The sequence below is a fragment of the Zonotrichia leucophrys genome, chromosome 5 (genome assembly GCF_028769735.1).
Source record: "Zonotrichia leucophrys gambelii isolate GWCS_2022_RI chromosome 5, RI_Zleu_2.0, whole genome shotgun sequence".
Classification (NCBI taxonomy): Eukaryota; Metazoa; Chordata; class Aves; order Passeriformes; family Passerellidae; genus Zonotrichia; species Zonotrichia leucophrys.
The window spans coordinates 10428203-10448408 of record NC_088175.1 but is presented as its reverse complement, the minus strand read 5'-3'; the positions used below and the strand labels follow the sequence as shown (position 1 = coordinate 10448408).

Sequence of the window (20206 nt, the reverse complement as noted above, 5' to 3'; positions counted from 1 at the left end):
ATCATTGGCAGAGGAGTAATAAGACAAGCCAAAGTGCTGGATTTTAGTGTGGGTTCATGTCCAGCCCCTCATTACTGCATGGTGATGGTGTGGCTGCGGGTGCTGCTCCTCAGCCCTGGCACAGCCCTCACTGTGTGATGGTACAGCCTCCCATTCCTGGGGACAGGGCACAGCTGATCAATTCTATAGCAATCACCATTACTTTGGAGCCTAATAATAAAATAATAATAACAATAACAATAATAATCTTCAGTGCTTGACACTACTAGTCTCAAATACAAAGTTTACAAGGACGAAAACAATATCTCTGTTTCAGATATGGTAGCTCTGGGTGTCTGATATTGTAGCTGACTCTGTTGAGATCTCCCAGCAGGTTGGTGGCAGAGGGAGAAGCAGTGTCCTGGACACTCTTTCCACAATTCCCTGAAGGGTGGGCAAGATGCCTCCTTTGTGGGAGTCACAGTATGTCACCCTCAGGCCTTCAGAAAGCTTATCAGTCTTTCAGCTCTTACACTGAACAGACCTTGCCATCCAAGGAGGGGAGATGGAGGCTGAAATTCAGGCAGCTGAGATGTGATTTCAGGAATCTACACTCTTACAGTGATGACCAGTCTTTCACCAGCAAATGATTAATTAGACACCTCAGGGCTGGCAGATTCAATCTCACAGAAAGATGACAGATTTTCTTGGTATAATGTTTTATATACAGATTGAATTAAAGTCCAGATTTGCCCAATTTCTTAGAGTTCAACAGTATTCCCATGAGTGGTGCCATCAGTCACAACCTATGCAAAGGGAATAAAATTCAGTGCTACTGGTATTAAGTCATTAACTTGTAGATCCTTAACAGCTTTTTTAAGAGCTTGAGAACCTCTGGGTAATAGCAAAGATTAGACAAACCTCACGTCTTAATGCTGAAACTTTCTCAAAATTAGCACCTTCAGGGAAGTCTGAGACAAAAACAACTGCAGACTGAATTTCCTGAAACAGATTGTGGAAGACTTGGAAATACTCTGCATATTTTCCTAATATGTTAATAGGACAGTTTCTAAGGTACTGGTTTATGTTCATCTCTGAAAAATAAATGGTTTGCCTGTTGGGCACCCCACTATATGAAGAGAGTGACTATAACAGACATATACTTTAGATTGGTAAGTGCAGATGGCTTTAAAGAGTTTTCACTTTACAAAGAAAGCCATTTTGCAAGTCATATGTCTAAGTTTTAGGGAACAGCCAGCTGACTGTGTAGCTGATACTTCTGTTGATGTATGGCATCTATATAAACATAATCCTCCTATTTGATATTATGTGGTTTATTCCTGGTATCCCTTCAATAACTCATTGCTGGAATTAAGAGCTACAGTCATCACTTTAAAATGTCCTTTGAAAGATCAATGAATAATTCCCATTCCTACTGCTCTCAAGTTCCTTTTCCAAATTGTATTCAGATTCAACTTCAGGGAAATTAAATTGATGACCCACCCAGAATAAAATGGAACTGAAGTGTGAAAGGCCTTCCAAACCAGGTGTAAATTTAATTCTAATATAAGTAAAATTACATTTATCAACTAATAATTTTTCATGCAGTTTCCATAAAATACAGAACACTTGAAAAGGCAGTTACATCACATTAACAGATCGAGGCATTTCACCCTGCCAAATGCCCTCATATGAAGTCCTCAATCACCACTCAGTGTATTTGGAACTCCTGGAAAGCTAAAAGACAAGGCACAGGTTTCTTTTCAGCCACAAAGGCAAGTAAATTGGTTACAGGTTGCTACTGCACTGCCCCCAGGCTTTACACAGACCATGACTTCCTACTGAAACCTGCACCTGGCCAAACTGAAACAAGAGTTAAACCAAACCCTTTATTTTTTATAAATAAAACTGTGCATCACTTTCTCAAGGAAAGGAAAATGTCCAGGGATGATTCAAGAGAATCTGCTCCATTGGTAAATGTCCAGTTTAATAGCAGCATTTGTCAAGGAACAGATCTTTGTCTAAAATTATTTCTAACCAATGAACTGATGAAATGCCAGCTCCATTTAAAAGACACTTCAAAATAATAAAATAATTAAACAGTCGTTAGGGATCCACAATTTGCTGCTATATTTATGTAGTTATAATGCAGTATGATTTACTAGTGGAAGGGTTAAATTAACTTGCATAATTATTAATAACAAATTTTGGCAGCAGCATCAGTTATTAGCTGATATTCATACTATATGAATGGACACTGTGTCCTCACTTTGGGATAACATCCCGAATTTCCAGACTACTGCTTCCTTGACCTGCTACACTGACTTAAATATCACCCTTAAGCTGCAATTACACAAGCAGGGCAACACCTTTATATCCTGTTCATAACAACACAATGCACAAAACCCTTACAAGAACATATTTCTCCAGGTCTGCTTTAGCAGGGTCAGCTGCTTAGCCCTTCCTGCTGGAACAGCTTGTGCCAATTAAGCATTTACTTCTGACTTGTCAAGATGAGGCACAACTCCTTCTGCCAGGAGCAGGTGAACCTACAATTACTTGTAAATCAGCAGCCTCTGACTCATCAGTAACTTCACTGAAGATTTGTTATCTTCTTAATCAGTGGAATGGTAGGCATGTACAAATGGACTGCCATCCACAGAAGGAATTAATGTCTTCAGCTTAGCCAACTCCTTCTGCTTAAAAAAAAAAATCAAGATGTTGGAGTGTGCATCTCAGAGTAGAAAGGACTGTTCTATTGCAGAACCAGTTTAATATGTGATGGTTCTTTTTAAAAATTAGACAATGCTTTTAATCTATAGACAACAGAACTCACACTGATTTGTGCACTGCAAAATCTGGCCTGAGGCTCTTACTTTTAAATACTTCAAAATGCATTTTCAAGAGAGAGGATTTTTCCATTATATCAATTTATTACTGTATGAAAAATTCAAAACAAATATGCAAGGTCCCAGAGCAGGGGAGATATTCATCACTTGCCTAAATAACAATCAGACTTGGCAAAACAGTTCAGAATTTATTGTGATGAAAAACTCTGAAATGGGAAAGCACTGGAAGCTGTGACTGACCATCTGGTCTTACCAGTGTCTCAAACAGAAAGAGATTTTACAACTCAGTATGAGGAAATGTTAGGTGAAAGAGTGACAGCAGAATCCTAAAATGAAAGTATTAGTATGAACCTTTCCAGTCTTACCTGCTTTTTAATCACTAATCCTGCTCTTCAAACTTAATGTAACATCTTAGATGCTCAAATTATTTCAAAATTTGTATTTGATTGCTGCTTACGAACTATCCTCACCATAAATAATTTTCTCATTTTGACTCAGAGGTGAGGCCTTGTAACTTTTATTCCTACACCAGAAATAACTGTGCTTACTGGAAAAAAAAAAAAAAGGCAGGATGTTGAATTCTATATGTATTTGGTGACAAAATCAAGTGCCTGCAATTTAAGGCAGAAAATCCAATCACTGCATTTCTGATTTAGATGGGTGAATTCTGCTTAATCCAGTCTTGGATGCTTAATGATTTGGTTCACTGTGCTAAGAGTGAAGGCAGCGTCTGTGATGTGAAAACAACGTGATGGGGACCTGGACTAGACTCTGCCTCTGCCATCCTCCATGGCTCCAGGCTGTGGGCTCAGAGTTCAATTTAGATTTGAAAATCTCCAAATCCTACAGCCAGTTCTGGGAGTCACATTCCTCCAGTAACACAAAAGTCTATGTGGGAGATGACAAGAATTGAATTTTGGTTTTGCTTTGTAAATCATGAACAATGCTCTCACACAAGACGGCAATTCACAGCATGACAGCTGTGTTACCAAAACTGGAAGGGCTTCCCTGTTTCAGCATTCTGTTTACATTTAAAAAAAGTCACTGTGTAGACCAGACTTGCTCTCACAGTAGCAGTCACTACTGTAAATGTCTTCATGCAGGAGACAATGTGTCCCCTGCCATTCTGGGGCCTTGTAGTTCTCTGCTGTTCAGGTTTGGTAGTCACTATGTTGTATGCAGGATGGAGGGAAATGTCTTCTATTCTAAAACAAACCCAGCCCTGCCTGTGTGCTAACAATTCCTTTGGGCATCACTTGGGAGAAATCCACCCAAGATTCCTCTAATATGTCCAAATATCTCAAAGATGAACAAGTCTTTCAGGCAGAAGGGCAGTAGGTGAAGGGCGGTCCTGCCAGCTGAGCACTTAGGGCCGGCAGCTTTGCAGTGGGTGCTTGTAAAGACAGAGAGCCCTCACAAGATGAAATGCTTAACCAAAGGGAAACTTAAACTCAGAGCTCTCTGAGGTGCTCAGCTCCTGTTGCAGCAGCCTACATCAGACTGAGCCAAGCTGACCATTGGGCATCTCATATTTGAAGACACATCGTGGCCTCCAGGAAGGCTTCAATTCATTTTGCAATCACAGCTTCCCCTCCATTCCTGGGGATAATCAGATCTCTGCCAAAGACAAAAGTTCTTTAGGCACTGAGTAGGCAAACACATCAGCATCCAAGTTCAAGAAATGTCGTGGTGAGCATCAGGACCACGCTCAGTTTTCCTGCTGGAATAGCAACATGGAGACAGTATTCAGCAAAAGGTTCAAACTCATTCTTTGAATCCACAGTGGATCACCTGTGCATTCCACCATCAGGATTTAGGACCAAGAAAATCCCAAAGAAAATCCATTTCTTATTCTTTTATGTCCTAGAGCCATGCAATTTCTATAACAAGTTCTTGCTCTGAAAGGCCATTTTAACCATTAGCAAGACATCTGAAAACTTTGTTTACTTGAAAACCTACACAAAGTTTAAGAAGCTGCAGACTATTCCTGTTCTTCAGATTCCTGTCTAATATGCACACATTGTAACAGCCCAGAGATGAGTGGCATTCCTCAGGGGATGGTATTAGAACTGGTGCTGTTTCATATCTGTGTCAGCAACACAGACAGTGGGATTGAGCACATCCTCAGCAAGTTTGCTGATGACACCAAGATGTGTCATTCACTCAGCATGATGGAGGGGATGGATGCCACCCAGAGGGAGCAGATGCCATCCAGAGGGAAGGGCTGACATCCAGAGGGAAGGGATGGCATCCAGAGGGACCTTGAGAGGCTTGAGCAGTGTTCCTGTGCAAACCTCGTGAAGTTCAACAAGGTTCTGCACCCATGTTGGGGCCATCCTGAGTACAAACAAAATCTGTGAAGAGAACAGACTAAGAGTAGCCCTAAGGTGAAAGACTTAGGGGTGCTGGTGGACAAGAAGTTTGACATGAGCCGGCAATGTGTGCTCACAGCCCAGAAAGCCAAGTGTGTCCTGGGTGCATCAACAGAAACATGACCATCAGGTCAAAGGAGGGGATTCTCCCCTCTACTCCACTCTCATGAGAGCCCATCTGCAGTACCATGACCATCTCTGGGCACAGCATAAGGAGGATGTGGACTCACTCCAAGAGGGGCATGAAGATCAGAGGGCTGGAGCACCTTTTCTATGAGACCTTAGAGGTCCTTCTATGAGGCTGAGAGAGCTGGAGAAAACTCCAGGGAGACCTTATAGCAGCATTCAGCACCTGAAGAGAGCCTACAAAAAATCTGGAGAGGGACGTTTTACAAGGGCAGGTATGGCAAGGACAAGGGGTAATGGATTTAAACTGGAAGATCATAAATTTAGATTAGATGTTAGGAATAAATTCTTTACTGTGTGGGTGGTGAAGTACTGGAACAGGTTGTCCAGAAGTGTTCAAGGAACACTTCCCCATCCCTGGAAGTGTTCAAGGCCTGTTTGGATGGGGCTTTGAGGAACCTGGTCTAGGGAAAGGTATCACTACCCATGGCAGGGGGGTGAAACTAGATGATCTTTACAGTCCTTTTTAACCTGCACCATGTCATGAATCTACAATCTGTCCCAAAAATCTGAATGCCCTTATCTTTCCTACTTGCACTAAAGGGACCCTACAGGCTTTCTGAAATGAGGCTGTACATCTGAGCTTATACAGCTGCCAAAAGGTTTCACCCTTCTTGTAGCTGGTCATTTTTATTTTGGCATTTTCACCAGTCCAAATAATTAGTTAATTAGATGCTCTGTCTCCAGAGATAAAGATCTCACTCTGAAAAACAAAATGATACAATTACTGCATGGAGATTAGAGTCCTCTGCAGTGATGTCATTCACTTTGGCCTTGCACTGACATGATTGTGCTTGATCTCAGCTGACAGCTCAGGGCAAACTTCCACTAAGGTCAGGAGCTGTAAAGACTTCACTGTGCACCTCTGTGCCAGCATCCAACCACCAGAGACTGGTTCATGTATCCAGACTCAGCTCAAGCTTCGTCCTCTAAATTTTGACTGAAGCAATGTTTGAATGGACACTTCCTTCATCCAGAGAGCAGATGGCAACACCATGGACTCCTTGTCCAATGTGGGAGAAAGGTAAAGCAGAGACAGCAAATGTTGCTCACCCACAAGTGAGGGGTACAGGCAAGAACATCCTTTCTCTTCCTTGTACCGTTTTTAAAGAAGTCACTTCTGATATTTTTTTTCATAAGTCCTTACACAGGTTAAAACTGATACTGACTACTGTGTATAACTAGCTCTAACCCCTTCCCCCTTTCCTGTTTTGAAAGCCTGGCTTTTACTTCCAGACAAAGTCCTTTCTTCTTTGCAATGCCCCTGGAGAAACCTGCATGCTCACAGAGTATTTAAGGGTTGACAACAGCAGTTTTTCAGATTTTTAAGGGTCAACATCATTTGAACTAGCTTAATCTCATGGGCCCGTGAAGCCTGGTTAGAAATGCTGCCTAAACAAGTATTCCATCCACCTTGTCTTAGTCTTGGCTGAAATCCAGAGACAAGGAGAAAAGCAGATGGAGAGAAAAAGACACAGTTAATTAAAGGCCAGGTTCTGAGCATCTCTATTGCCTTCAGGTCATTACAGACATATCTAGGGAACACACTCAATTTCATTGAAAGTTCCTTCTTCCTTTGCTGTCAGCATCTAAGTTTAGTTGGCCTTAGGCCCCTCAGAGCCTCATGAGCTTTCCCTTCACTTCATCAAGGAGCAGTTTTCTAGGCATGGGTTAAAGAGCAGGCTGCTGCTTGCATAAGGGGAGTTGCTCTGGAAACATCGATGGCCAAACCGTCTGCAGGAGCTGCCACGGGCTCAGGGACTGTGTGTCCTGACAGCCCCCACCATCACACAGTCCCCAGCATCCCAGGCACTCCTAACATGGGCTGGAGTCCCTCTCCTCAGCCCCTGGGTAAGGGACACATCTGTATCAAATCAGACAGCAGCATCTCAGTGGGATGATGAAAAACTACACCTGAAATGAAGGTCAGGGAAGTGAAAGCTCAAACAGCCCAAGTGTCCCACTTTGCAGGAAAAGGTGCAGGTGAACCAGCAATACTGAGAGACCCAGCATGGCTGATGGCAGCTTTCATCTGGATACCGTAAGGCAGATGGATTCCCAGGAGGAAGCACAGGGTTGTGCTGCCGTGATGGAATTGGCTGCAGAGCAGAGGCAGTGAAAGCAAGATCAGGGGTTGGATGGGGCACCATAAATGCAAGTGGTCCATGTAAAGGAGTTAAAAATGTGGGGAAAGGAGACCTGGGGTCATCCCTGAAGGAGGAAAAAAGCACTCTATTTAATTTCCCATAGTCATGTGGTTTCATTCATTTATTCAGTGCCTCCTTAGGATGTGCTGAAACACTCTCCACACGTTCTTAATGTAAGTTCCCAACTCTAACAGGGAGGTGTCTCCTAAATCAGGGAAAGCTGGTGCTCCTAACACTGCTTGTGGTTTTAGACTGCCTGCTAAGCTGTGTGATTCTACTCATTTTCTCCAGAGGGAATTAGGTTATTTCCCCTCAGAGTAAACATAGCATTTTCCAGCTATTATATGTGAATTCTAGGATTCTCTGCATTTAATAGATTTTGTATAAATCTATCTGCAGGAAGCAGAACTAAAGATTTGTTGCTGGATCAACCTGTCAATACTGAAATGTGTAAAGAGACACTAAATGTACTATAATTGTTCCTAAAAGTCCTCACAGCACAATAAAAGCCTTTCAGGGAGTGATTCAGCTGCTCACAAACAGTTATGCAGTGCCATCCCATACAAACCAAGTAGGGTTTGTAAAAAAATCAGGTGAGACTAATAGAGAGGACACATCAGAGGGTTCTCTGATTTTCCACAACAGCAGCTTGAGGCCACGTCAAAGAGCACTAGATGCTTCATACAGCAGAAAACTGAACTGTCAGGGTCTGTACCAACTGGAGAGACAGGATTTTTGCATTTCTTGGCTTTAACCACCCAGCCCAAACCATGGTAGCTGCTTTCGAGTTGATCTAAATCTCCAGCAACATTCAGTTTGATTGCAGAGGGAGCTTTTAAGGACAGTACCTAGCAGACTGCAGCCTTTTGTGGCTCACAAAGCTCTGAAAGCAATTCCAGCATTTTTATGTAGTACCTCATGACACACACACTGTACCTTGTAAGGGTAAAAATCTTGAAGCTCCTGGACCGCTGCTTTTTTGCAGATGTCTTTCCAGTACTAAACTTCATTCACTTAGCAAGTTCAAAGTGCAAATCTAGCATCAACCACTTCACAACAGCTTTTGGCTCTTTACTTTCCTCTCCTCTGAATACCATTTAAAAGCAGTGTATATAACATCAATATTTAACCACAAGGCTTGTTGTTTCTCCCAAGGAAGTGGATTGCTGTACACATGGACTAAATCACAGCGCCTAGACAGCTGATGATAATGAAAGCATCATTCAAGATGAGACACTTGATTGCTACTCTAAAGCTTACCAGTGAAAGAAATGTGTAATCTCTTTTTTTCATTGTATTTGAAATGAAGCCACTTGCTTAAGTATTAGTCATCTGGATTTATATAGCTCATTTTTAGAACTGTGTTAGCACCTGGCAATCCAGCCTAAGAAAGCATCAGGCTATCCCAGTCTCAAGCCCATTAGATTTCTTGTTCTTCTTTCTGCAATGTGTGACAGACTTCTTTTATTCTGACATGATTTACTTCCCACTTGACAGGGGACAAATCCATGCACTAAGAGCAGCTGCCTGATGGAGGGGAAACAGCCTGGCAGTGGTGCTCCCTTCCCAGTACAGCTGGTCAGCAGGGCTGGTCCCTGTGCCAACACTGCCACATCTCATTCCCCTCAGGGTAACAGGGCACCCCAGGCACAAGAAAAGAGAGTGACAAAGTACTTTATTTTCAGGCTGTGATCAAGGTAATTTTCCATATTACTGCCCATGACATTTTCCTGAACATTGGAAGAGATTTTTCCTGCCCTAAAAACTATCCCTCTCTGCTTTCCCAGCTGTCTTTGTACTTCCTTTCCCAAGTGTTTCACTGTTGGCTTTTCTTTGCCTTTGCCTTAATTTTCTGCAGTGTAGCACAAGTACAAAGCATGCTCCTGGCAGAAAAGACACTGAAAAATTCTGCCTGTCCTCTGCCTGACTACAAGCTGTGCAGAAGCCTTCTTCATGTCTTCTGCACATCTGGAGATGCCGCTGATAAAGACAAACAGCCAGATGATGATACCTACTGATTTATTTTTCCCTGGGGGAAGTGCTGAGGATACTGGATACACTTTGCAACACTGCTCACAGGAGAGTTTACATAAGCAGGGAGAAGAATTAATAGGCAGCCTTACAGGGAGAGACGAATTTATGAAAATGCAAAAGCATTAAGGAGATTTACTGGAACACCAAACTCCCTGAACCCAGTGGGTGCAGCAGAACCAGGAAGGTCTCTCCTACACTGCAGGGACCATGGGGACAGATGTCACTCTCCAGAAATTATCTGTACGCCAGGGAGCACAGGAATACTGATGTGGAAAGTAGCTGCAAAGCTAGCCAGCAGGAACTGAAGGCCCCAGGTGTGCTGGGCATGGGGATGTGCAGCTGGAAATAAGGAGGAGCTTGGATGCACTGAGTAAGGCTTGGGAACACTGACTTGTATGAAGAGAAAGAGATGAGTCTTAGCCTGCATGTGCATTAGTGGGAAAGCTGCTCACTTGCCATTGACTCCTGACATGCCTCCTATTTTTGTAACAGTTGTAAGCAATTTAAAACCACTGAGCCTGAGTCACTGCTATGGTAAACTGTAGTGCCCCAGTGTCTTGACAACAGTCAAACATACTGAATGGTCTAGACAGAGTGCTTGGATTTTTGTCTGCTTATAAATTAATTTGCCTTGGAGCACCCAGACTTTCAAGCTGCTCACCTGGCAAAAAAGGGGTCACAACACTGAGGGGGCAGCACAGCACTGTGTCTCTGCAGGAATGCATTTCCCAGGGCTAAGGGATTAGGGAACCATGTAAAACCAGGGAATCATATCTAACACAATGAAAGGAGGGAATTTCTCTGGCTTTCCTCCAAAACCCAAGCATTATTCATTGATCAGAAAACAGATCTCCATCTCTACTGAGAACATTTCTTCTTCCATTTGCTAAGTGGAAAATGACAAATGAGCTAGCTGTGCCCTTTCCCACATCACTTCTGCTGTCTGTCCAGGTGTCCCCGTGCTCTGCCCTCCTTCAGCACACCCCAGCAGCATCAGCAGCTACTTACTTGGCACTGCCAGCAACCTCGGGGGCGGCGGAGGTGGAGGAGGCGGTGGTAACAGAGGAGGTGGCCTGCACTGGCAAATTTCCTGGCAGCTCTCTGTAAATTTCTCTGCTACAGGCTTGGAGCATGACTTCTGGGGTTCACCCTGAGTGATCTGTGAAGAAATAAGTCATTGCATGAGCAGCAGAAGAGTGAAAACTGATGAATGTGTTTTTTAGGCTTGAGTACCTGAGTGGTACCTCAAACCTGTAGCGAGAACTGAGCTAAAGCTCCTAAGATGCCCCTTCCCTACATGGTCCACATTTTTAATATTTCTTTTATTTAACACAATCTCTTCAAGAACTCTTTCCCTCAGTCAAATTTGGTTGAGATTGGCCAGCTGGTTTCTGAGTTATTATGGGCTAAGGAGAAGGCAGGCAGTGGCAGACAATACGATTGCATAAGCCTTCTTTCCTTAGGAAAGCCATCTAGCAGCATGCATTATTCACAGGGTCATTGCTGCAAGCCAAAGAGAGCTAATAAAAATTATAAGACAGTTAGGGTCAGGAGTATGTTCATTTTCCTTAAGGCAGAACTGAGAGCCAGAGGACATCCCTGCTCAGCTTCGCCAGCCTCACTTGGAAGTTCAGAGAGCATTCCACGGGATGTTTCACTTCCTGCCAAGAGGGGAGGCTACCCGCATTTTAATCGTCTGTGGACCACAGCAATGACAGGGTTTAAATGGAAATGCCACATTGTAGCCTCCTGTGAGATGCAGTGTTGGTTAATAATAAAAGTGAAGATGAGGCATTGCAGAACCCAAGCATAAGCATCACTTGGCCATGAGCAATGATTTAGCCAGTACTGGTATAAAATATATTCAGTAGCTTGATCTAGTCACGACAAGTACTATTTATTAACAGCATATTTTTCTTATCATAGAAATATTTACATAACTAGGGATTCAAGGAATATTCAGTAAAATTCGGTAAAATGTAATGCTACAAAATGGAGTCAGTCCCCAATGAAAGAAATTTGCTGAGCATCACAGAAGCTTCTGAGAGGTGTTAACTTCAGAGGTCTCTAAGCCAGCTCTTTCTGAATGACTTATACAGGATACAATTTCGAAGAGACAAAGCAAAGCCTAAAAGATTAATAAGCATGTTATCTAACAAGCACTTTGAATGTAAGCATTAGGAGACCGCCTGGGACAGACTGGTGTCCTGCTGAAGCTAAGGACAGTTATCCTAGCATATTTGCTTGTCAAGTTTGGTCTCAGGCGGGTTATTGTCCTAATAGTTTTGGCCTAACATCACCTTCTTTAATTAGCTTTTTTCCACAACACGTCGGTCATTACAAAGAGGATGTCTCATGCCATGCTCTCTGATCTGTTTTAGGCAGGCTTCTCATGCCTCTCTGGCAGGGTCACCCAGGGTTGCCTTCTCCCCACTTCTCTCTGCTGCCCAAGTTTTGTTTCCCTGCCCCTGCCAGCTCTGGGCACACCGTCTGTCTCCTCTCCCCTTCCAACCCTGGCCCCCAGCATGGCCAGCGTGCCTGTTCCACTGCCCACAGCTGAGCACCAAGGGGGCTGCCCTGCCCTGCAGGAAAGCTGTACACATTGTTTCATGTATTTCTGGCCAAAAAGAGAGACGTGGCTAATTAAAACAACATCACTGCACAAAGGACTTGCTCACATGCGTAGGAGGTTTCTAAATGCAGAAAGACGCATTACTCTGGCCTCAGGGAAATGGAGGTAGGGCTTTGTTGATTAAATATTATAGGGAGGGAGCAAAGAATAGAAAAGGCTACGTGTAGCTAAGTTGGAAGGACAGCTCAGCACAGCATAAGGCAGAAGGCTCAGTTCTTTAAACAGCTTGTCTAAATCTATTACCAAACATAGGGAAAAACAAATTCAGCACAAGTGCTTTCCAACTTTCCCCTTCACCATCAGGTAACAGTAAGAGGATGGTTAAAGATCATCCCAGACAGCTTCCAGGAATTTACACAAACTCTCTGAACACTCTTAATGAATCAAAGTGACTTGGCTGTGTAACCCCTCATGACTAGGAATAAATCTGTCAGCCAAGGTTTATTTGTTTTTAAAGTAAGTGATCCCAGGCAGCAGAATATCCTCCATGCTGCTTCAGCTCTTCCAACACTGCTCACATGAGGGGCTGGGGTTCAAGGCATGCTTCCAGGAAGAGCCCTGTGGGAGAAGTGCCTTTCCCTGCAGCGTGGGGGCATACCTGGGGTCCCTCCTTGTTCAACAGGTGTGACAAATTTACTGCGCTGACAGAAGGAGGTGGGCAACACCTCTCCAGTGGCGCTGGCAGCTGATTAGGAAGCAGCTATTCACTCCTAGCTACAGCCTGGGCCCTGGGTTATCGAATCCTGAGAGCTCAGTGCAGTCATGCAGGGGACAGTGAGATGGGAGAAGATGGACGCAGGGAAGAATAACCATGAGCAGACTTGGAGCCAGCCGCCTTTGCAGATCAGAAGCAGCTTTGCATATGCAAGTTTGAAGACACTGCTGGTATGGCAAAGCTACATTGACTTACTGCTCTAACTTAATATCAAGCAGAAGCAAAGAGCTCTGTCTTTTTTTAGAGCTATTGACCACTTTTAAATCCCTGGAGGCTCTCCTCCCTTAGGCTGGTAATAGAGTGTCCTCAGAAAATAGTGGATAATTTTCTCAATTACTTTTCAGACCAGATTAATGCTATCATGGCCAGTCACTTGATACTCCTGCTCCGGTCTGCTTTAAAAATATTATTTTAGAGAAAAAAAAAACCAAGAAAATAAAAAAAAATGAAAAGTTGCTTTATTTCTCAATACTTTAGCCTGAACCTCTATAACAATTTCCCATGATAATTTTTAAATAGTCAGAAAAAAACTGACATTTAAAAGCATGGGCTTTATCACGTATTTGTTTCCCTTCTCCTGTCACTGGGTGAAATGTGTGGTTGTTAGAAGACAGAAGTAGGAGCATAAATATTACCTTGACGGGTTTGTCTTAAAGGTTTTGTTTTAAAAACAAAGATATTTTAAGTTGGTTGAAATCTGCCAAGAAAAGGAAATACACAAATCGAGGTGAGGGCCTCAGGGAGGAGAGAAATAGTCAAGGACTGCAGCAAGAGGACAGAATAGTAACAGTAATATAAAGCAGCAGATAACAGTAGCAAGATAGAATCAGGAAAAAAAAGGAAGGCATTTGGCTCCTTTTCAAGGAAAAAAAAAATCCCCTTGTTGATGTCTATTAGTCTTCTTATGAAAGAAATGAAGGCTATTACTTGTGTCTTCTAAAGGTAAGCAGAAAAAAAATCACTAGAAAATATGCTTTAGGGAACAATCTTGCTCTGGCAGGAGATGATGAAATAATACTCCATTGTTTCTTTCTTACTGCTTGCAATTCAAGGTAACTTGCCTTTACAGCATGTGGCAGGAAAAGTGTTTTGAAAGAGCCACACTTTTCTATGGCCAGGTAAACTAAATGAATCTGGCCTCACACTTTACTGGTTATTTGCTCTGGCAGACTGACTCTCCCATGGCCCCAGAATGGCTTTGGAAGAGCTTTGCAGGGAAGGTGTAAGTGGAATTCCAGCAGGCTGCCAGGCAGTGTGTGGCATAGGGGTTGCCTTGGCAAGGGATCACTCTGGAGATGGATCCCCAGGGTTTGCTCCCTAGCTCTCCCAGCCATTCTTCTGCTGCTGGAGGTGCCATGAGCACCTTCTCTTGGCCTATCTGAAACTTGGTTGCTTGCTTGGCAAGGAGGCTTTCTTAGCACACTGAGCAGTTGGCCAGTCTAGGCATATGCTGCCTGGACTTCAAGCTGATGCATTTTTCCCCTGCTCTGAAAATATATAGAGTTGACTTTTATGGATTTGTGCATTTGATGTGAACATGTTTTGCAAAAAGAACAAATGTTTTAAAATATTTATGGAAATGAAAATCTGATCCACAAATGTCCGGGGAAGAACAAACAGAAAGTGGTAACTGGTGGTTTCCTTTTGCAGTCTGTCTCTGAAGTTTATGTCTGTGGAATATTTCTCTTTAATCCACAATTTCTTTTAGAAACAGTGATCCTAGTCCTGTTTTGCATACCATGGAAGAATAAATCTGCATGTGGTCAGAACTGTTTAGTATTTCAGTAGAGTCCCATGGGGTTGCAGCAGTCCACAAGCACGTTCTACAGAGTGGGATGGGAAAAGAGGATTAATACAGTCCCTGGAGGGTGGCCTTCTTGTGACTTTTTTTAATCAGGTAAAAGGAGGAAAGCTTTAACAGAAAAGTGCAGTTGACTGAAGGCACAGAGACCTCTAAAAGCCTGCTGATGTAGCAAGAGCTTTGTCTCTTGGTAGCAGTCTACAGAGATGAGATGAGATCTCACTGCTGCTGCATAAATCCCAGGACAGCTCTGTGCAATTCACATCAGTTAATCCAGATCCATGTTTACAAAACCAGAAAAAATGTGTCCCTGTTATTTATCATGACTCTTTCTGCACTTTTTAAAATTATGTCAAAAGCCTCTGACAGAATCATCCCTTCCCTCTTATCACAGAACTGGCTACCATGCTAATAAGAAATGATTGTGGGTTTTGTTTTGGTTTTGTTTTTAGTAAGACAAATGTTTCTCCTTTGATTAGCATCTGACTGATTCTTTTAAGTGTCTCAAGGCAGGGCCTAAGGAGGAAAAGCCGAGGAGGGAGGGAAAGCTATGCCACACTAAGTCATTGTGGGGACAAATGCGTGCAGAGGGGCTGGGGGATGTGAGAAAACAAACACAACACGCCTGCTGCTAGAGATGGAGCAGGGCAGGAGAGCAACGATGCAACAGCACAGAATTAGTCAAGGAGATAACGGCTTGCGAGAAGATAAGAGCAAGGATTATGACTCAACATGGGGAAGGGAACCATGGGAGGGGTTCAACCATGGAGGAATTTCAGTCACAGGAAGGATGGAAGGCTGGCATGCCAGCGAGCATTTCACACCTGCCCTTCCCATTGGAATCTGCTGACGGGAGCCTAGTTTTGGGAAAACTGGAAAAAAGCAGGCTTAGTGTTTGTTCTTCCACAGAACAGCAGGCAATAGCACAAGCACAGTTGATGAATGGGTCATTCATCCAAATTCCAAATTATTGCAAGGAAAGGCTGGTGAGCTCCTTGGCTTTCGTATTTCTCAGAGCCTGTTTCAATTTTTATAAATTGTTTTAGAAAAATCGTTTTAGATTATGTGAGTAGTTTGCCAGAAATATGTTTATCCGAGGTTTTTTTTCTCTGCTCAATTGACTGATAGGGAAGAGGTTGCAGGAGGCATCTCTTCTCACCCAACTGTGCTTCCCTGAGAAATTCAGCTATAGTTTAACTTTAGATTAGCGATCTAAATATTTGAGGAGGACAGCAGGAAGGTAGTGCTGGCAGAAATTTTTATGACAGGACATTGCTTTAAAGGTTGTTTTTGTTGTATTTCTGTTCATCTTAATCCACAAGGAACACAAATCCTCTTTGTCATTCATGGCAAGAGACAAGACGCTAAAACAAACAACATCTCTCTAATCTCTTGGGAGTCACTAAGTTTAGATCAGGGAGTAAAAGATGTGGAGTCTCCACTTTGTTTTTCCAAGAAAGAAACTGTAATTGGTCTGTTCTTGAACGGCACTTGGCTGGCTCATCAGTCACTTCTCTGAAGACTTATATTATAAATAAACTTTGAAATATCGAAGTGACGCATTTGAGATGAGCTTTGCTGCTGTCCTGATTCTCCAAACTGGATGGGCGCTCTCCCTCACTGTGCACCAATTTCTCTCAGTCTCTCTTGCTGGCCACCCACATTACAATCAAGGTCACACAACACCACGGCGTCGGAGTTGGCAAAAGCTGATTCAGCCCTTTACCCAGAAAACCCTCCATTCAATTCGCAATCAATACCGAAACCCCGCGGCAAGGCACGGCCGCCGGGGCTCCGCTCCGCCGCTGCCTCTTCCCGTGCATCTTGCCACCCACAGCAAAATGCGCTCCCCAGCCCTCCGACCGCCGGCGCGCCGAAGAAACTCAACTCCATCCTGCTGGGAGCGAGCGCTCTCGGATCGAGTTCAGCGCTCCGGGGCTGGCACGGCCGCCCGTCCCGCACACCCGCCGGCCGCAGCACCGGCAAGGGGGGCCCTCTCCGAGGACAGCAGCGGCTCTCCCGGCTGCGGGGCCGCCTGCGAGACCACCGCCCCGCCACGGCCTCCTGCCGGCATTGCCGGGGGTGCCGGAGGGGCTCTGCCCGCACCCCCGCGTTTCCCCCGCCCCGGCCCCGCCGCCCCCGCGCCCCGCAGCTGCGAGCGGGCTCGGGCGGCCCTACCTGGAGGGACCCCCAGAGCGGGTGGAGGGCACAGTGCAGCAGCAGGGAGGGCCAGCAGCAGCGGAGCAGCCCCAGCAGCTGCCGGAGCAGCATCCCTCCTGGGCGGGCGGGCGGGGGCGCGGGCTCCGGGCGACCTGGGGAGGGAGCAGAGCGAGCCGGCAGCAGAGGCGTTGGCTCGCACCCATCCCCGGAGCGCGACTGTCCCAACTTTAATTCTGGAGGGGAGGGAGGGAAGGCGGGAGGGAAGGAGGGGGGGAGGGAGGCAGGGAGATGGGCGGGTGGGGAGGGGAAAGAGTGGTCGGGAAAACCCAGAACCCTGCACGTCCCGGCTCCCTCAGCAGGGAGACGCGCCTCCACCCCCGCCCTGCCCGCCTCCCTCCCCGCCCGCCCCGCCGGCTTCCCCTCCCCGGGATGCTCCGGCTGTCGCCGCCGGCAGCCTCTCCGTGCCGGGGGCTTCCCGGCCGGCGCTCACCGCTGAGCTCGGGGCTCCCGCTCACACGAGAGGGGAGCGGGAAAAGTTTGGAGCCAGGCGAGGAAAAAAAGAGCCAGGGCCGGGGCCAGGGCCGGAGCCGGAGGAGAGAGGCGGGGAGAGCGGCGCGGCCGCGCAGCCCGGGCATTGCATCTCCCACCAGCCCGCCGCCGCTGCTGCAGTGATTTTTCAAGCCCATCGAGGCAGTCCCTTCCGCGCACGGCTCCCCTCGTCTCTCCCTCCCCGCCCGGGCTCCTCCCGGCGGCAGCTGTCCCCGCTGAGCCCCGGCGGGGCTCGGGGACCGGCGGCCCCGGGGAGCTCCGCACCCGCCCCGCGCCATCCCCGCCGCCGGGAGCGGGACCCAGCCCAGGGAGGCGCGGGGTGGACCGGCACCCCCGTCCTGGAGGAGCCCCGAACTGCGGCCAGGAGGTTTTGGGGTTGGTGGTTGTCGGTGTTCCCTTCTCTCATGAGTGACGCGAGGGTTTGTCCTGTGACAGGCGGGACACGGGGCTGGGTCGGCCCGCTGTCTCTGGGATGAAATAGGGAAGACGCTTCATGGCATTTGTGGTTCTATGTTCCAACAAAACACGCGGAAATGTGTAACAGTGCATGAGGGGAAGTGGATGGATAGACCACCCTCCAATATCAAGGCACCACAAGAAGAAAACAGTAGGAAATCAAGGATGAAGATGGTTTTGCTTCCAATGAAGCGCTAAAAGCAAAACAGCTGTTTTGTGAATTGGGCTGTTGCTGAAAGTTGGGCCTTGTGGGTATCAAGATGACCATAAAATATTTGTTATTGGGTCCATGACACAGGGATCTTGTTTTCAGTGTTTCAAATGCAGTAAAGCACATGGGTATGAAGAAAATACTAGTTCCAAGGTTTACATTTCATACTGAGAGATGAATGAGTTTGAGAATATTGACTTTAGTTTTCCTTTGTATTTCTTGCACTCACTCAGCCAAGTTTAATCATCGGTTTCATAAAAATCTGCTCAGAGAAGCAGGAATAGAAATACATTAACCTCTGAACTGATACACAGCTAAAATTCTTTTTTCATACCACTGTTACATTCATTTCATGTCCATTCATTTCAGCCCCGACAGGCACTGTTTTAAAATGTCAGGACTATCAGGCCCAGCAGCATTTTACAAATGAGAACAGCACCCTGGAATTTAATGGTGCTACACCTGAGTTGAGGTGGAGTCGTTGAACCCAGGCATTTGTTTGTAAATCCCTGTCTTGTGGTTTTCTAAGATCAGAATTCAGAGAGGCAGAGACATTATGATCTTGGGTATAGGCAGTAATAGTACAGCAAAGATATTTTCTGTAATGATGCTGAAAAAGATGGCGTCCTTTTCTGTAAGCCTACTGTGTAATACGCAGGGCTTAATATATTGTGCTCATTCAATTATAGTTTTAGTGAGCTGGAGTCACAAGAGACAGCAAAGCTTTTCAGGCTTTCTGGTGATTTCCTGAAGGTATTTCAGCACTTGGTCACAGTACAGAACATAATAAATTGCACCATCTGTATACATAGTTCTTGGTTCCTGACAGAATGAGAGATAAGGCTTTAGGCATTGTATGCCAAAAAAATACAACACAGATTTATTTTCTTTCAGTATTTACAATGCCTTAATGTCTGAAGAACTGTGGATTTTCTTGCCATTAGCGACTGCCCAAGTAGCTGTCTCAAAGCACTGTTCCTGTGGTTCAAAGACAACCCAGGGAACCGAGGAGACACAGCCAAACTCAACCCACAGTCACACGGAAGCAAGCGCAATCAGGGATATTGTTCTGACACAAACAAGAGCAGAGTTTGGCCCAGGTAATCAGTATCTTTTCTGTCTCACACTGGTAATTGACAGTTCACTTGGGAAAATGACTGGGCTGCAAATGTATTAAATCCAGCCTCTGGACCCAGTCATATGGTCCACACAGAAGCATATTTCCCATTAGTCTGAATGGCTGAAGAAAGGGCTGAATGTGTGCCCTGTTCTTGTCCACATGACCCCAGTACTTTTCATTAATTACTTCAGCATCTCTGTAGTTTCTATGGAGAGAAAATAGAGTCCAGGAATTTTTTCCACTTATAAGGAAGATAAATGATACAATTCTTGCAAGACTGTAGGCCCTGAATCAATGACAGGCTTGGAATATGTTTTGCTTAATAATGCATTAAGTATTTTGTAGCACCAGGGCTGGTTTGTGGAAGAACATGATTATTTGTCTGCAGCAGTGAAGTGTGGAAAGGGATAATGGCTAGGACTACCATCCTGGAAACAGAAACAGGATTTCCTGGGGTGTAGTCCCACTACTACCAACTCCCTCTGCCACCTTGGTCATATTTTAAAAATTACCTAAATTGGATTCCCTGCCTGTCAAAACAACACAATGAGATCCAACTACCCAAAATTCTTGCTGTGTTGGATGGGAAAGGCAGTAACAAGGTCCTGTCCTCTGAAATGTTTAGTTCATCACAGAAACATGGAACAGTAGCAGATCCTTTGCTGGTGTGGTCAGCAAAGGTCTGTGCTCTGGTTCAGGGCTCAGGAGATGAAAAGTGATTTATAAGTGTTACAGCTCAAAATAATAACTTAAACTATTTTAAAAGGGTCTTCTCTTTTTTTTTGTTTTCAGCAAAAGGCTGCACAAACAGCATCATTCAAGCAGTTTCTTGAAAAATTTAAGCCAAATATTAATATTCAACAGAATGATGACCATTACTCAATTCCCCTTTCATCTTTGATCTGATTACCAAGGAAGAATATTTATCTTGTTTGCTTCATGTTTTTATTTTTTAAAAAATTGCTGATAATCAGAGAAATCGTGATTAACACTCC

General features: G+C 44.9%; 1 protein-coding gene across 4 annotated transcripts in view; it reads right to left on the bottom strand.

Annotated features, from left to right (window-relative positions):
- Nucleotides 1-17467, bottom strand: part of PRIMA1 (proline rich membrane anchor 1) — a 50550-nt gene extending 33083 nt beyond the window's left edge. The window contains exons 1-3 of one of the 4 annotated variants that reach the window (XM_064713839.1): nt 17366-17467; nt 16894-17027; nt 10576-10726 (exon numbers count right to left, since the gene is read on the bottom strand). In XM_064713839.1, coding sequence (XP_064569909.1) covers nt 10576-10726; nt 16894-16986 — 244 coding nt within the window. In that variant the 5' untranslated portion in view covers nt 16987-17027; nt 17366-17467. Of the gene's footprint in view, nt 1-10575; nt 10727-16893; nt 17164-17365 lie in introns of those variants that run through there. The other 3 variants (XM_064713838.1, XM_064713841.1, XM_064713840.1) reach the window with 3 other exon arrangements.
- Between the last annotated feature and the right edge of the window lie 2739 nt (nt 17468-20206).